Raw genomic sequence first — 12,891 nt, forward strand, 5'->3', positions numbered from 1 at the left:
GAAGGGTAGAGCTGCGAAGACATGCGACGCGGCTCGTGTGATGTTATGCTTGTTTGCTCGTTTTTCTTTTGGGGAGTTCTGTCCACTCGTAGGACGATTTTCATTGTTAACCAGAATAGGGGTTTGTTTTGTGGCACTTACCTCTCTGGGTGCCTGTCCTGGTCGATGGCAGATAAAGAATGCTCCAAATCACATGTGCATTTCTATGGGCATTGCTCCTCGTGCCTCTGTGAGGGGGCTAGGTTTTGGCTCGTGGTCCCCGGTAGGCCTAGAACTCCACCCACATCGACTGAATCAAAATAGTTAGGGTTTCCATGTAAGTCATGGATTGCTCCAGGAAGCCGTAGGGGCTCCCCCCAGAAAATTCCTCAATGGGAGCCGGCCGGCCGAGCAGACAGCACGCTGGACACGTGATCCTGTGGTCCCGGGTTCGATACCGGGCGCCGGCAAGAAACGATGGGCAGAGTTTCTTTCACCTTATGCCCCTATTACCTAGCAGTAAATAGGTACCTGGGAGTTAGTCAGCTGTCACGGGCTGCTTCCTGGGGGTGGAGGCCTGGTCGAGGACCAGGCCACGGGGACACTAAAACCCCGAAATCAACTCAAGATAACCTTAAGATAAGACGCTGAATGCAAGCAAAAGTGATAGGCACAGGAAAAGGCAATAAGAGTGCCAACGAACTTTTTACTATGATGGTGATGAAAGATACAGGAGGAACATCAAAAGGGCCAAAATCTATGAATCATATTGATGGTAATAGGCCAAAGTAAATAACTTCAAATGCACAGATTGGAGGAAAACCTCAAACCATAGAGGAACATCTCTTGACCAATCCTCTGAAAGAGGCAGAAAAAAGTACAAAGGTACAGACAACGAATCATGTGAATAATAATAATAATAACAATAAACTTCATAGCTGAGCAGACCACCAAGGAGCCAGGAGGAACACCCTGATAGCAAACATCTCTAGCCTGGACAATGCCAGAAGCAACAGCTGAACTGGAGGAAAGAGGTACAGGAACCCCTACCAGTTTCAGCTCAGATGAAAAAGCATCCACTGTTAGAGTCTCTCAATCAGGGAATGAAGCCACACAAGATGGAAGCCACCATTTCCATGCTGACAAAGAGAGGTTCACAGTGGGTGCACTTGATTGTCCCACAGAGTCAATGGTAGAACATTACTGATGTAGAAATAGGACAAACAAGAAGGACCATCTGCAAGTATGTTGGACATGGTCCATATGTGAACTGTGGAAAGCAACTCTGTAAGTAGCTATTCTCAGAGTTTGTCGACCCTTCCCCCTAGGGATTCAATGATCCACTGTGAAGCAGCCAGAGTAGAGCCAGATCACAGAGGCCAGAGGGAGATAATTATGCCACAGAGCCTGTCACACTGCTGCAAAGTCACCAACCATGTTGTTTACTTGGAAGAGGACCCACAAAACAGCCATAGGAGACCCGATGAGCACTGGTCACAAAACTCTATCCCAGATCTGAGGCATCCATTAAGAGATCATGTGACAGGGAAGAAAGATGCCACAGCACCAAATCCCAAAAACCTTTAAGAGAAAATTAGTGAACCAAAAGCTGTCAAAGGGCAAATGAAGCATGCATCCTATTATCCCAGTGGTGGTAAAATGGGTGGTACTGAAGGATCTAGTACAGTGCCTGGAGCCAAACTATGTAGGTAGAGTTCAGCTCCCACACAACTGCTTGAGCAAACACCAGACAAAGGCATGCCAGTAAACAGAGCTACCAGCTGGAAAGCAAGGGAAGAAGACTGGGAATCACAGACCAGGCCCAACCAGGTGCAAACCTATAATAAACCAATTGGGACTTCTGCCAGATCACCAAGAACCTGAGGTGGGCACGCTGGAGAAAAACCAGATCTCTGGCTTACAAACATGTGGACTGGCTGGAAGCCTAAACCAGGTTAGCCGAAACGTGTAACAACCATAAAAATTACCATCCATACTTTTGTAAAAATAAACACTTCATTCACCTGGACTTTCCTTTTAAGACTACTCATTTTTCTACTACTTAAAACTTTCCTTTTAAGACTACTCATAACCGAGTTGATAGAGCTACAGCCTCATATGTGTGGAGACGAAGGTTCGAGACCCATACAGTCCAGGTGACTAGAATGTAACCACCATATTTGTCAATCTCGTAAACATCTGAGGAGCCAGATTCAAGTGGAATGAGAGAACCTATAAGTGGTAAGCATGATACCTCACCATGAACCATAACCAGCCTCTGAACTTGGGGTGAATAGGAACATGCTAATAAGCATCCCTCAGATCCAGGGATACCATTGAAGCACCGGCCTATGCTCACATGAAAGGCTTGACAAGGAATGAAGTGATTCAATCCAATGAGGGTTGAGAATATACTGCAGATTCAGAAAGTCCTGCTTGGGGACCAGTAACAAATGGAGACACCTACCACAAAGTAAGGGTTAACTTAGCCAGCTTAGAGGTAAACCATGTCATGATGATCAAATGGCTGCCAGGTCAATTATAAATCCAGGACCCCTGACACCAAAGGAGGGGTCAAGGACAGTCTCCGCTGCCAAGACACCTCATGATAGGGTTATGCATCATGGGTTCAAGAGCTCAGAAAACAGGGCAGACGTTCTCCCACAGCACTGTCAAATGGACATACTGAAAAGGGTTGGCATGAAAACACAGGAGTAGACTCTGCAACAAATGAGAATGGCACCAACCAGAAGGGATGAATTCTGAAGTAGTTTGCTGATTGGATGGACCATAAGGTTAGGTAACGTAGTTTCATTTTAAAATAAATATTTTCTGTTTAATTTAGAAATATATTATGTTGAAATATAAGATGAGAAATCAATGCCTAAACTGGCTTTGTTATTATTTACACGTGCCCCTTCACACGTATGAACATAAAAATACTGAATACCGTATACAGTATATATTTCTTACCTTATCCAGTACCACCACTCGGGCAATGTTTCTCATTATAAGAGAGAAGGCATTTTTGGCCGATACGCAGAAGTTCTTCCCATATATGGCACAATATACATATGCATTCCTGAAACATATTATATGTAATTAAATTTAGGCATTTAATATTGCAGAGATTCATTAACATTTATCTCTAAGAAGGCTCTGGTGTATATTCAGTACAGAATAGGGTCAAAGGAAGCCTGCTGTAAATGACAAAATAAAAAGTTGAACCTACCTATTAATAAATTTCAGGAACTTTTCCAAGCACCAGAGACAGCAGCGGCAGCAGCACATGATACAACGTATAATCTTGCTATCTGTTTTTTCTCTAATCTTATGATCAATGTATTCCAGTATCACTCGAATCATTCGCACAATGGCAATGATAAGGGACCCAAATGCCAATGTGCCTATATGGTACCTAGATGGAACAATAAAAAAGAATTAATATAAAATTTTCTTGGAAACTTGGTAATACAGTAAAGTATGTGTATACATTATATTTTCATATTTTATCTAGTACTATTTGAAAAGACTACTCAAAGGTAGACAAAAGTTATTAACATTGCCTCATAACAAATTACTAAGCTATATGAATCATAATTTTCATAATTGAAATTGAAATAAGTTTATTGAGGTATCAATACACACAAAGGGGTAAGGAAGCTTAAGCTATTCTCACCCCGTTCAGTATATGTTCATATATATACACACATATACAGTATACACTTGATTTAACGACCTATATGGGATTGTACCCTTTCTTCTTCTTCGCAATACGTGCAGTTTGCATGAAGGTATATCCTCTCAATGACTGCACGAGTGGTAATGTAAAAAGATGCGTATATGACAATACACAACAACACATCAACAGTCACGACATGCCCGAGTCAAGAAGATAATGACGCCATCAAGGCGGGTGAGGATAAAGGCAAAATAAACAAGAGGAAAGGAATATAGGATGGGAATAAAGAAAACAGAAGGCAAACGCAAAGCGTCGCGGCAGTAAAGAAAGTGAGGGACGGAGGCAAGAGACGAAGGGCAGGGGCAAAAGATGTGAAGGAGGCAAGTGCGAATGTGTAGAAAGGTAGAGGAAGTCAAGACGGGACAGGCGAGGTTAGAACATGGCAAGGTACGTAGATGGCATCCGGAGCCTCACGACTGGGATGCTAACTCATTGGACTCCGCAGAAGTGCCAGCAGGACAACGGGAGGAAGACCCAGGGTGCGAGGACAAGTCGTGGGAGAACACGATGTAAGAGGGCCCATCAGGCAAGGTAGCAGGGTGCTTGGAAATCGAGACGACAGAGGATTGCTTCCGCATAGTACTGGGGGCAGAGATGTGCGGCAAGGCAGCCTGGGGAGAGACAGGGAAGGCTCGCCAAAGAGTTCTGAAGGGCGTTGTCCAGCATCGAATTCAAATGCATTGGAGATAGCAGAGGCAGCTGTGGGAGAATGAACGTCAACCGGAGAAGAAGCAGGAGGAGAAGAGTGATGGGTCAGCCTCAGGAACGGGAAGGACAGGACTGCAGAAAGAATTTAGTGATGAGGTGGACCAGCTCCATCTCGAGTGCATCCACAACGCGAGCGACAATAGCATCAACAAGATCGGGACTCAGTTAAATGGCGGGTGGTGAGAGAAGAAGCCTCAGAGGCAAGAGGAACGTCAGTGACAAACAGGTCAGGCACAGGCTAAGGTGGCGACAGAGGGGGAAGCGGTGAGTGACAAGAAACCAGGGCAGGATGAGGCAAAGCACGACTGGAAGGCGGAGTGACGACGGGAAGAGCCTTAGTAAGCGCCGCAACGTAGGAAGGACACTGCTTGAAAGTGATGGCATGATCACCACCACAGTTGGGGCAACAGAGCTTGTCAGACTCAGTCACGGGTGAAATGAGAACCAGAGCATTTGCCACAACGGATGTCATTGGTGCAGCCATGGGAGGTATGGTGAAAACCCTGACAATGAAAGCACTGAGTGGGACAGGGAACGTACACCTCCAATTTATAGAGGAAGCCATTAATCCAAACCCGATCAGGGGGGAGGGAGGAAGGGAGTCAAGAAAAGTAAGGAGGGCAGTGCTGGTATCACACAGGTCACCATCAATTCTACGCATAAATTTCTTGACACCAAAGACCGGAATGTCAGCATCCTGCAGTTGTGCCTTGATGTCATCCGCTCTAACATCAATAACATGCCGGACCACATATCATACCAAATGGTCACCCAGAGGCATATTACAACGGACCATGTAACCACAGATATCAGAAACGTCCGAAAGCATCAAGTCCCCGGAGCAAGCATGGTCCATGGCAATCAAGTTCCTGCATTTATTCGGCCTGAAATTGTGCACCTTGATCTTAAAGAACTCGGGAACGGCCTGATAGAAAAGACTGACTGCCCTACTATTTCCAAAAATACTCCGATCAGCGGGCGTATCGGCATCAAAGGCGATGATGAACTGTACGTAAGCCAGGAGAACTCGTCCAACCGAGAGGGAGTGGATGGCGTAGAGACAGAGGTTGCAGAGGATGACAGGGCATCTGCAGGACCCAGGCGATATTTTGCCTCCAATCTATTAGCCTTACTATGATGTTTACTGTGCAGAAAACACCCTCGGGGTCATCATCCAAGACCGGGAGAACATCGTGACTGGAATGCGTGCCAAGAGACAACGGGTCCTGAAAACCCTCAAAGGGATCGGAAATGTTCACAGGAGAAACACTGTGTGAACCACCATCCGTCGCCATGGTCGGCTGGCAAGTCGGACTGTACCCAGGTCGTTAAATCCGGGGCTCCGCTAAATTCAGAGGTTTTAAAATGTTGGTAACTTTTTAGTGATATTTGGGAGAGCAACAGGATGGATGGCGGGCTGGCGGACTGGCTGGCGGATTGGCTGGTGGATTGGCTGGCGGGCGGGCGGGCTGGCTGGCGGGCTGGCTGGCGGGCTGGCTGGCTGGCGGGCTGGCTGGCGGGCTGGCTGGCGGGCTGGCTGGCGGGCTGGCTGGCGGGCTGGCTGGCGGGCTGGCTGGCTGGAGGGCTGGCTGGCTGGCTGGAGGGCTGGCTGGAGGGCTGGCTGGCGGGCTGGCTGGCGGGCTGGCTGGCGGGCTGGCTGGCGGGCTGGCTGGCGGGCTGGCTGGCGGGCTGGCTGGCGGGCTGGCTGGCGGGCTGGCTGGCGGGCTGGCTGGCGGGCTGGCTGGCTAGTTATCTTAACTGGCTGGTTCAGGCAAGTGGGTTGGATGGATGAATGGGTCACTGGCTGGCTGGCAGGCAGGCAGGAGTGAGGGTGGGCAGGTGGACTAGCTGGGGTAGTGGACAGGCAGGGTGGATGGATGGATTGGTGGCTGATTGGCAGGTAGGCCAGGTGGGTAGGGTGAGTGGGTTTGGGTGGGCTGGGTGGGCAAGTGGGATTCAAGCTGGGGATTGGGGGGTTGGCAGGCGAGCATTGGATGGATGGATTGGTGGGTGGCTGGCTGGCTTTATGTGCACGGTCAGGCAGGCAAGCTGGCTGGGCAGGTGGGCAGGTAGGCTGGCTGACTGTGCACTGACTATGGACTGGCTGGGTGGGCAGGCAGGCGAACAGACTGGCTGGGTGGGCGGGCAGGCGAACAGACTGGCTGGGTGGGCAGACTGGCTTTGAGCAGACTGTCTGGGTGGGCAGGTGGGTCCACCCAGCCTGGTCTGAGGCCTGGTCTGGCCTGAAGCCTGGCCTGAGTTCTGGCCTGAGGCATGGTCTGGCCCCGAGGCCTGCCAGTCTAGCCACCATCCCCACTCCCCTACTGCCGACCTAATATAACCCCCCCCCCTCCTCGCACCTTACCACCAGCAGCTGGCCACAACCCCCCCTCCCCTAACCACTGGTGGACCGCCAACCCCCCACCCTCCTTCTTGCCAGTTTGTTGAAAATTTGGTGATTTTGCTTGATTGGATTTAATAATGATCATATATGTAACATTTTTATACCAAATTGTGTGTAAGTGATTGCTCTATCAAATACCACAGTGAAAATGAAGAATTCATAATGGATTTTTGTATGAATATTTATATCGACTGATACAGTTGGCTTATGAAAATCCTGGCCATTACGTCATATTTGCGGCCTCCAAATTTTTCTTCTATGGGGAGCTGGACGACCGAGCGGACAGCACATTGAACTTGTGATCCTGTGGTCCCGAGTTCGATCCCGGGCGCCAGCGAGAAACGATGGGCAGAGTTTCTTTCACCCTATGCCCCTGTTACCTAGCAGTAAATAGGTACCTGGGAGTTAGTCAGCTGTCACGGGCTGCTTCCTGGGGGTGGAGGCCTGGTCAAGGACCGGGCCGCAGGGACACTAAAAAAGCCCCGAAATCAACTCAAGATAACCTTAAGATAACCAATAACAGTCACATACTAGTTATGATTTTGATATGGACTTGTTCACCAATGATGGTTCTATCATGTGCCATGTTGAAAATGATAAATACATAACAAATAGATTTTGTGATTTTATTTATATTGGCTGTAGGACTTCTGTTCTTTTCACATGGAGGGGTGAGAGCCTGGGGCTGACAGGTAGAACGAATTCCGCGGCTAGTGGAATCGGCCTCGCCCCATATAGTTCGTTCAAGTGAGGACACACTGTATTATAATTCTTCATACTTATTCTATTCTGTTTTGAAATTTTTAGTTTTGGTGTTTCATTATCATCACTTGTACTGCTATTATTTATCAGTTCTTTTAGGAATGTTATGTGTACACTCAAAACTCCAAGTAGTAAAGTTGTAGACTAATGCTCAAGCTCTCCAATCATGTTTGTTAACTCTCATAATTACCCTACCTTTCTAGTACACTACTATACTCCTCCTTCCTTCCTCCAGGTCTTTCTTGGCAGAGTTAATCTAATCTATATTTTGCTTTAACGTTGTTTATTCAAACCTTATCAAAACTAATTCCTTCACTGTTTAGCAAATTTGTTAGAAGTTTTTTTCTGTATTAATTAGTATACAACAGTAAGAAAGATGTTAGCAGCATACTTGCAAAGTAGAATTAGACACAACTGGTTTTATTGTACCTACTAGATATACTGTATAATTACTATTTAATTATTTCTAAAGTATACAGAGGACAATTTATATTACCTGATAGTTCTGCCAAAACTGTATGTAACCGCCAGTGTTGGAACATCTTTGGACTTGTCGAGGGCCCAATACCATGAAGCAAAGGCTCCTGCTAACACCATCTCTCCAAATGCAGAAACAAAGAACATGGACCAGAACAGTGCAAACACATTGTAGATCTGTTGATATCATAGGATGACTTTAATTATTTAAAGAAAAATGAGACTTTAAATAAGCAACCTCTTGCATACTTTAAATGTGTTCATGACATTTTTCATTATAAAAGTCAACTAAGAAATCCAAACAGTTCTCACACACTGGAAGTTTTAGAGATACATTGCATGTAAACTAAATTACATTTTAAAGAATATGTTTGTAATAGAAGGATTCTTAGCCATTCACTAATATGACTGTTTAGACTTTTGTGGTGTTCAATGAACAGTACACATGATGAGTCAATCTCAGGCCAACATCTGGATCACCTAGTTCTTTAACAAATTACAATTTTTAAATCAAACTATGTTCTTCATCTATAAACAAAATTCATACACTTGTGCTTTGCAAATATCACCATACTTGCACATCTTATCAACTACATGAAGAAAACTTACCAAATATCTTAAAGTTTTGTATTCAATATCACTTCAGCATAATATTGTTAATATAAGAAGTCCATTCTAAGAAATAATCATCTGAGAAATTTTTGATATGTGTAACATTATACTTTGTTATATAAACGCTATTCATGTAGGGTGGCTCCACTTCTTTTAGCTCCGCCTCTTTCAGCAGGTCGAGCCAGTGAGGAACCTCGCTGGTTCGCTTTACTGTTCCTCACTACACGTCTTCTTTCTAACGCGTGTGTATCGCCATTTATATGGCTGGTTTCTTTGACAATGTCCCACCTACGGTCTTCTTCCCAGCGATAGTATGAAGTTTTTTGGCGACATTTCCCTCACTTTCTTTCTCTTTGAAGGTTTTTCTTGATTTTGGACCAGGTTGTTTTGTCCTTTTTCTCTTGGCTTTTTCTGGATCGGCATCTCATGCCTAATACTGTACTGTCAATTCTTATCACGTGGCATTGGCAGGGCTGCTCCAGCTTGGATTCGGGGTGCATGTTGCTTCTGCTCTGTTCAGCAAGCTTTCACATGCATTTTTTCACCTCTGGCCTGCTCATGTGCTGCCTGAGCCTTCTTGGTCTTTAGACCATGTTCCTTTTTTTCATTCTTTCCCCTTGCTTTGTTGTAGCTCCTTCGGTTAGGGATTTTTTTGGATGGCCTTGGCCTCTGGGAGTAAGGTTGGGGAGCTTTATGCTCTTCTCCAACCGGTGTTAGGCTGGGGGTGCATCACGTGTTGTGTCCGGTTCTAGTTTTATGCCGCTACCTGCGGGCCACTGGCTCTGTGACGGTGGATGCTCTTTGGGTGGATCTGGTTTCCCCTGGTTCCCTGTTCCAGGACTCATGTGTCTCTGGTTGTCCGCAATGTCATAAAGTCCAATCAGCCTGCGGGCTCTGCTCACGACACCAAACTGGTTGGTGGGGTTCTGGGAGTTCTTCTACTCCCCAAGCCCGGCCCGAGGCCAGGCTTGACTTGTGAGAGTTTGGTCCGCTAGGCTGTTGCTTTGACCGGCCCACAGGCCCACCACAGCCCGGCTGGTCCGGCACTCCTTGGAGGAAACAATCTAGTTTCCTCTTGAAGATGTCCACAGTTGTTCCGGCAATATTTCTTATGCTCGCCGGAAGGGTGTTGAACAACCACAGACCTCTGATGTTTGTACGGTGTTCTCTGATTGTACCTATGGCACCCCTGCTCTTCACTAGTTTTATTCTGAATTTTCTTCCATATCGTTCACTCCAGTACGTTGTTATTTTACTGTGTGGATTTGGTACTTGGCCCTCCAGTATCTTCCATGTGTATATTACTTGATATATCTCTTGTCTTCTTTCTAGTGAGTACATTTGGAGAGCTTTGAGACAATCCCAATAATTTAGGTGCTTTATTGCATCTATGCATGCAGTACATGTTCTTTGTATTCCCTCTATTTCAGCAATCTCTCCTGCTCTGAAGGAGAAAGTGAGTACTGAGTAGTACTCAAGACGGGACAACACAAGTGGCTTGAAGAATACAACCATTGTGATTGGATCCCTGGATTTGAAAGTTCTCATAATCCATCCGATCATTTTTCTGGTAGACGCAATATTTGCTTGGTTATGCTCCCTAAACGTTAGGTCGTCAGACATCATTATTCCCAAATCCTTTACATGCTGTTTTCCTACTATGGGCACATTTGATTGTGTTTTGTACCCTTTATTATGTTTAAGGTCCTCATTTTTCCCGTACCTGAGTACCTAGAATTTATCACTGTTAAACATGAAGTTATTTTCTGTTGCCCAGTCGAAAAGTTTATTAATATCTATCTTGAGGTTATCTTGAGATGATTTCGGGGCTTGTTTTTAGTGTCCCCGCGGCCCGGTCCTGGACCAGGCCTCCACCCCCAGGAAGCAGCCCGTGACAGCTGACTAACACCCAGGTACCTATTTTACTGCTAGGTAACAGGGGCATAGGGTGAAAGAAACTCTGCCCATTGTTTCTCGCCGGCACCCAGGATCGAATCTAGGACCACAGGATCACAAGTCCAGCGTGCTGTCCGCTCGGCCGACTGGCTCCCTGCTTGAAGTTTTTCAATGTCTTCAGCCGAGGTAATTTTCATGCTGATTTTTGTGTCATCTGCAAAGGATGATACGAAGCTGTGACTTGTATTTTGTCTATATCTGATATGAGAATAAGGAAAAGCAGCGGTGCAAGGATTGTACTCTGAGGTACAGAACTTTTAACTGCTCTTGGACTTGATTTTATATGATTGACTGTTACTCTTTGAGTCCTGTTTGACAGAAAACTGAGTATCCAGTGTCCTACTTTACCGGTTATTCCCCCATTGACCTCATTTTGTGTGCTATCACTCAATGGTCACATTTATCGAAAGCCTTTGCGAAGTCCATGTATACCACATCAGCATTCTGTTTTTCTTCTAATGTCTCAGTGGACTTTGTTGTAGTAATCAAGGAGCTGTGAGAGGCATGATTTTCATGCTCGAAATCCATGTTGGCCCGGGTTGTGAAGGTCATTGGTGACCTGACTCCTAATCACTCTCTCAAATACTTTTATTATATGCGACGTAAGTGCAACTGGTCTATAATTCTTTGCCAATGCTTTGCTCCCTCCTTTGTGTAGAGGGGCTATGTCTGTTACTTACCTGAGTGCCTGTGCTACCGGTACTTTGTATTTCTTTATAAATATTGAATTCTATGAATCTGGACCCGGAGCCGAGTACATGGGCATGTTTTCAATTTCTCTTTCAAAGTCTAGTACGCTCATGTTGATATCAGTTATATTTACAGGGGTTTGGATATCCCGCATAAAGAAATTGTCTGGATCTCTGGGCTATCCTTGTGCCCATGACATTTGGAAGTATGCTGCTCTCGCAGCAGTTTTTGGCTACATGTCTTGTGTTGACATTCAGGCACGGTGGTTTTGGAGGTTGAACATGGCCCTAGCCACCAGGTATCTAGTGAACATTCTGGTTCCTTCCCGGCCATGTGTGGCTTTGGGGCGTCGGTCACTGCCATCTGTCTCTTCTTTGTCTTGAGACCTGTGTGGAGGAGGACAGTCCTCCTCTGTCTTAATCTTTCTCATAATTTTGGCATCGTCAGCAAACATTGAGAGAAATGAATCTATACCCTCCGGGAGATCATTTACATATTTCAAAAACAAGATAGGACCGAGTACAGAGCCCTGTGGGACTCCACTGGTGACTTCACGCCAATCTGAGGTCTCACCCCTCACCGTAACTCTCTGCTTCTCATTGCTTAGGTAGTCCCTTATCCACTGGAGCACCTTACCAGCTACACCTGCCTGTCTCTCCAGCTTATATACCAGCCTCTTATGCAGTACTGTGTCAAAGGCTTTCCAACAATCCAAGAAAATACAGTCTGCCCAGCCTTCTCTTTCTTGCTTAATCTTTGTCATCTGGTCATAGAATTCTATTAAGCCAGTCAAGCAAGATTTACCTTCCCTGAATAAAAGTTAGCGATTTGTCACGAAGTCCCTTCTCTCCAGATGTGTTACTAGGTTTTCTCTCACTGATCTTCTCCATCACCTTGCATGGTATACAAGTCAAGGACACTGGCCTTGATTCATTTGTTGTGTGGTCCACTTGTGTGATCCAACTTTTCTTATGAAGGAATTATTAATTGTAATCTGTGATAGAATGAGACAGTTTTCCACCACTCTGTAAACTCTGTCCCAACATTGTAAGCTTGTGGTCCACTTGTGTGGTCCACTTATGTGGTCCAACTTGTCATATGAAGGAATTATTAATTGTAACCTGTGACAGAATGGGAAAGTTTTCCACCACTCTGTGAACACTGTCCCAACATTGTAAGCTTGTGGACCACTTGTGGACCACTTGTGGACTACTTGTGGACTACTTGTGCGGTCCACTTGTGTGGTCCACTTGTGTGGTTGAACTTGTCATATGAGCGAATTATTAATTGTAATCTGTGATAGAATGGGAAAGTTTTCCACCAGTTTGTGAACTCCACATCGTAAGCAAATCCGAACATCCCCCGCTTTGGCGAACCATTGTTCGTCGAACCGGGTGAGTAAATCTGGCCTGAAAAGTGTGCGAACTAGCCAGAGATTCGTTAACACTTAAAGTGCGCATCACTTCATATGAAGTGTAAATCAGTTTTACCAGTCAACTGCGCTTCACTTCATATGAAGTGTATGGGTACCGCGCACGATTTGAATGGCCCGCGGTGTAGC

At 45.7% G+C, this 12,891-nt stretch overlaps 1 protein-coding gene across 5 annotated transcripts in view; it reads right to left on the minus strand.

Moving 5' to 3' along the window:
• Positions 1–12,891, minus strand: part of Ctl2 (Choline transporter-like 2) — a 357,612-nt gene that overhangs the window by 22,844 nt on the left and 321,877 nt on the right. For all 5 annotated transcript variants that reach the window (XM_045763943.2, XM_045763948.2, XM_069313744.1 and 2 more), the window contains 3 exons: positions 8,092–8,249; positions 3,212–3,397; positions 2,953–3,061 (listed from right to left, as the gene is read on the minus strand). In XM_045763943.2, the coding sequence (XP_045619899.2) occupies positions 2,953–3,061; positions 3,212–3,397; positions 8,092–8,249 (453 nt within the window). The remainder of the gene's footprint in view (positions 1–2,952; positions 3,062–3,211; positions 3,398–8,091; positions 8,250–12,891) is intronic.

Source organism: Procambarus clarkii, chromosome 76, assembly GCF_040958095.1.
Source record: "Procambarus clarkii isolate CNS0578487 chromosome 76, FALCON_Pclarkii_2.0, whole genome shotgun sequence".
Lineage (NCBI taxonomy): Eukaryota > Metazoa > Arthropoda > Malacostraca > Decapoda > Cambaridae > Procambarus > Procambarus clarkii.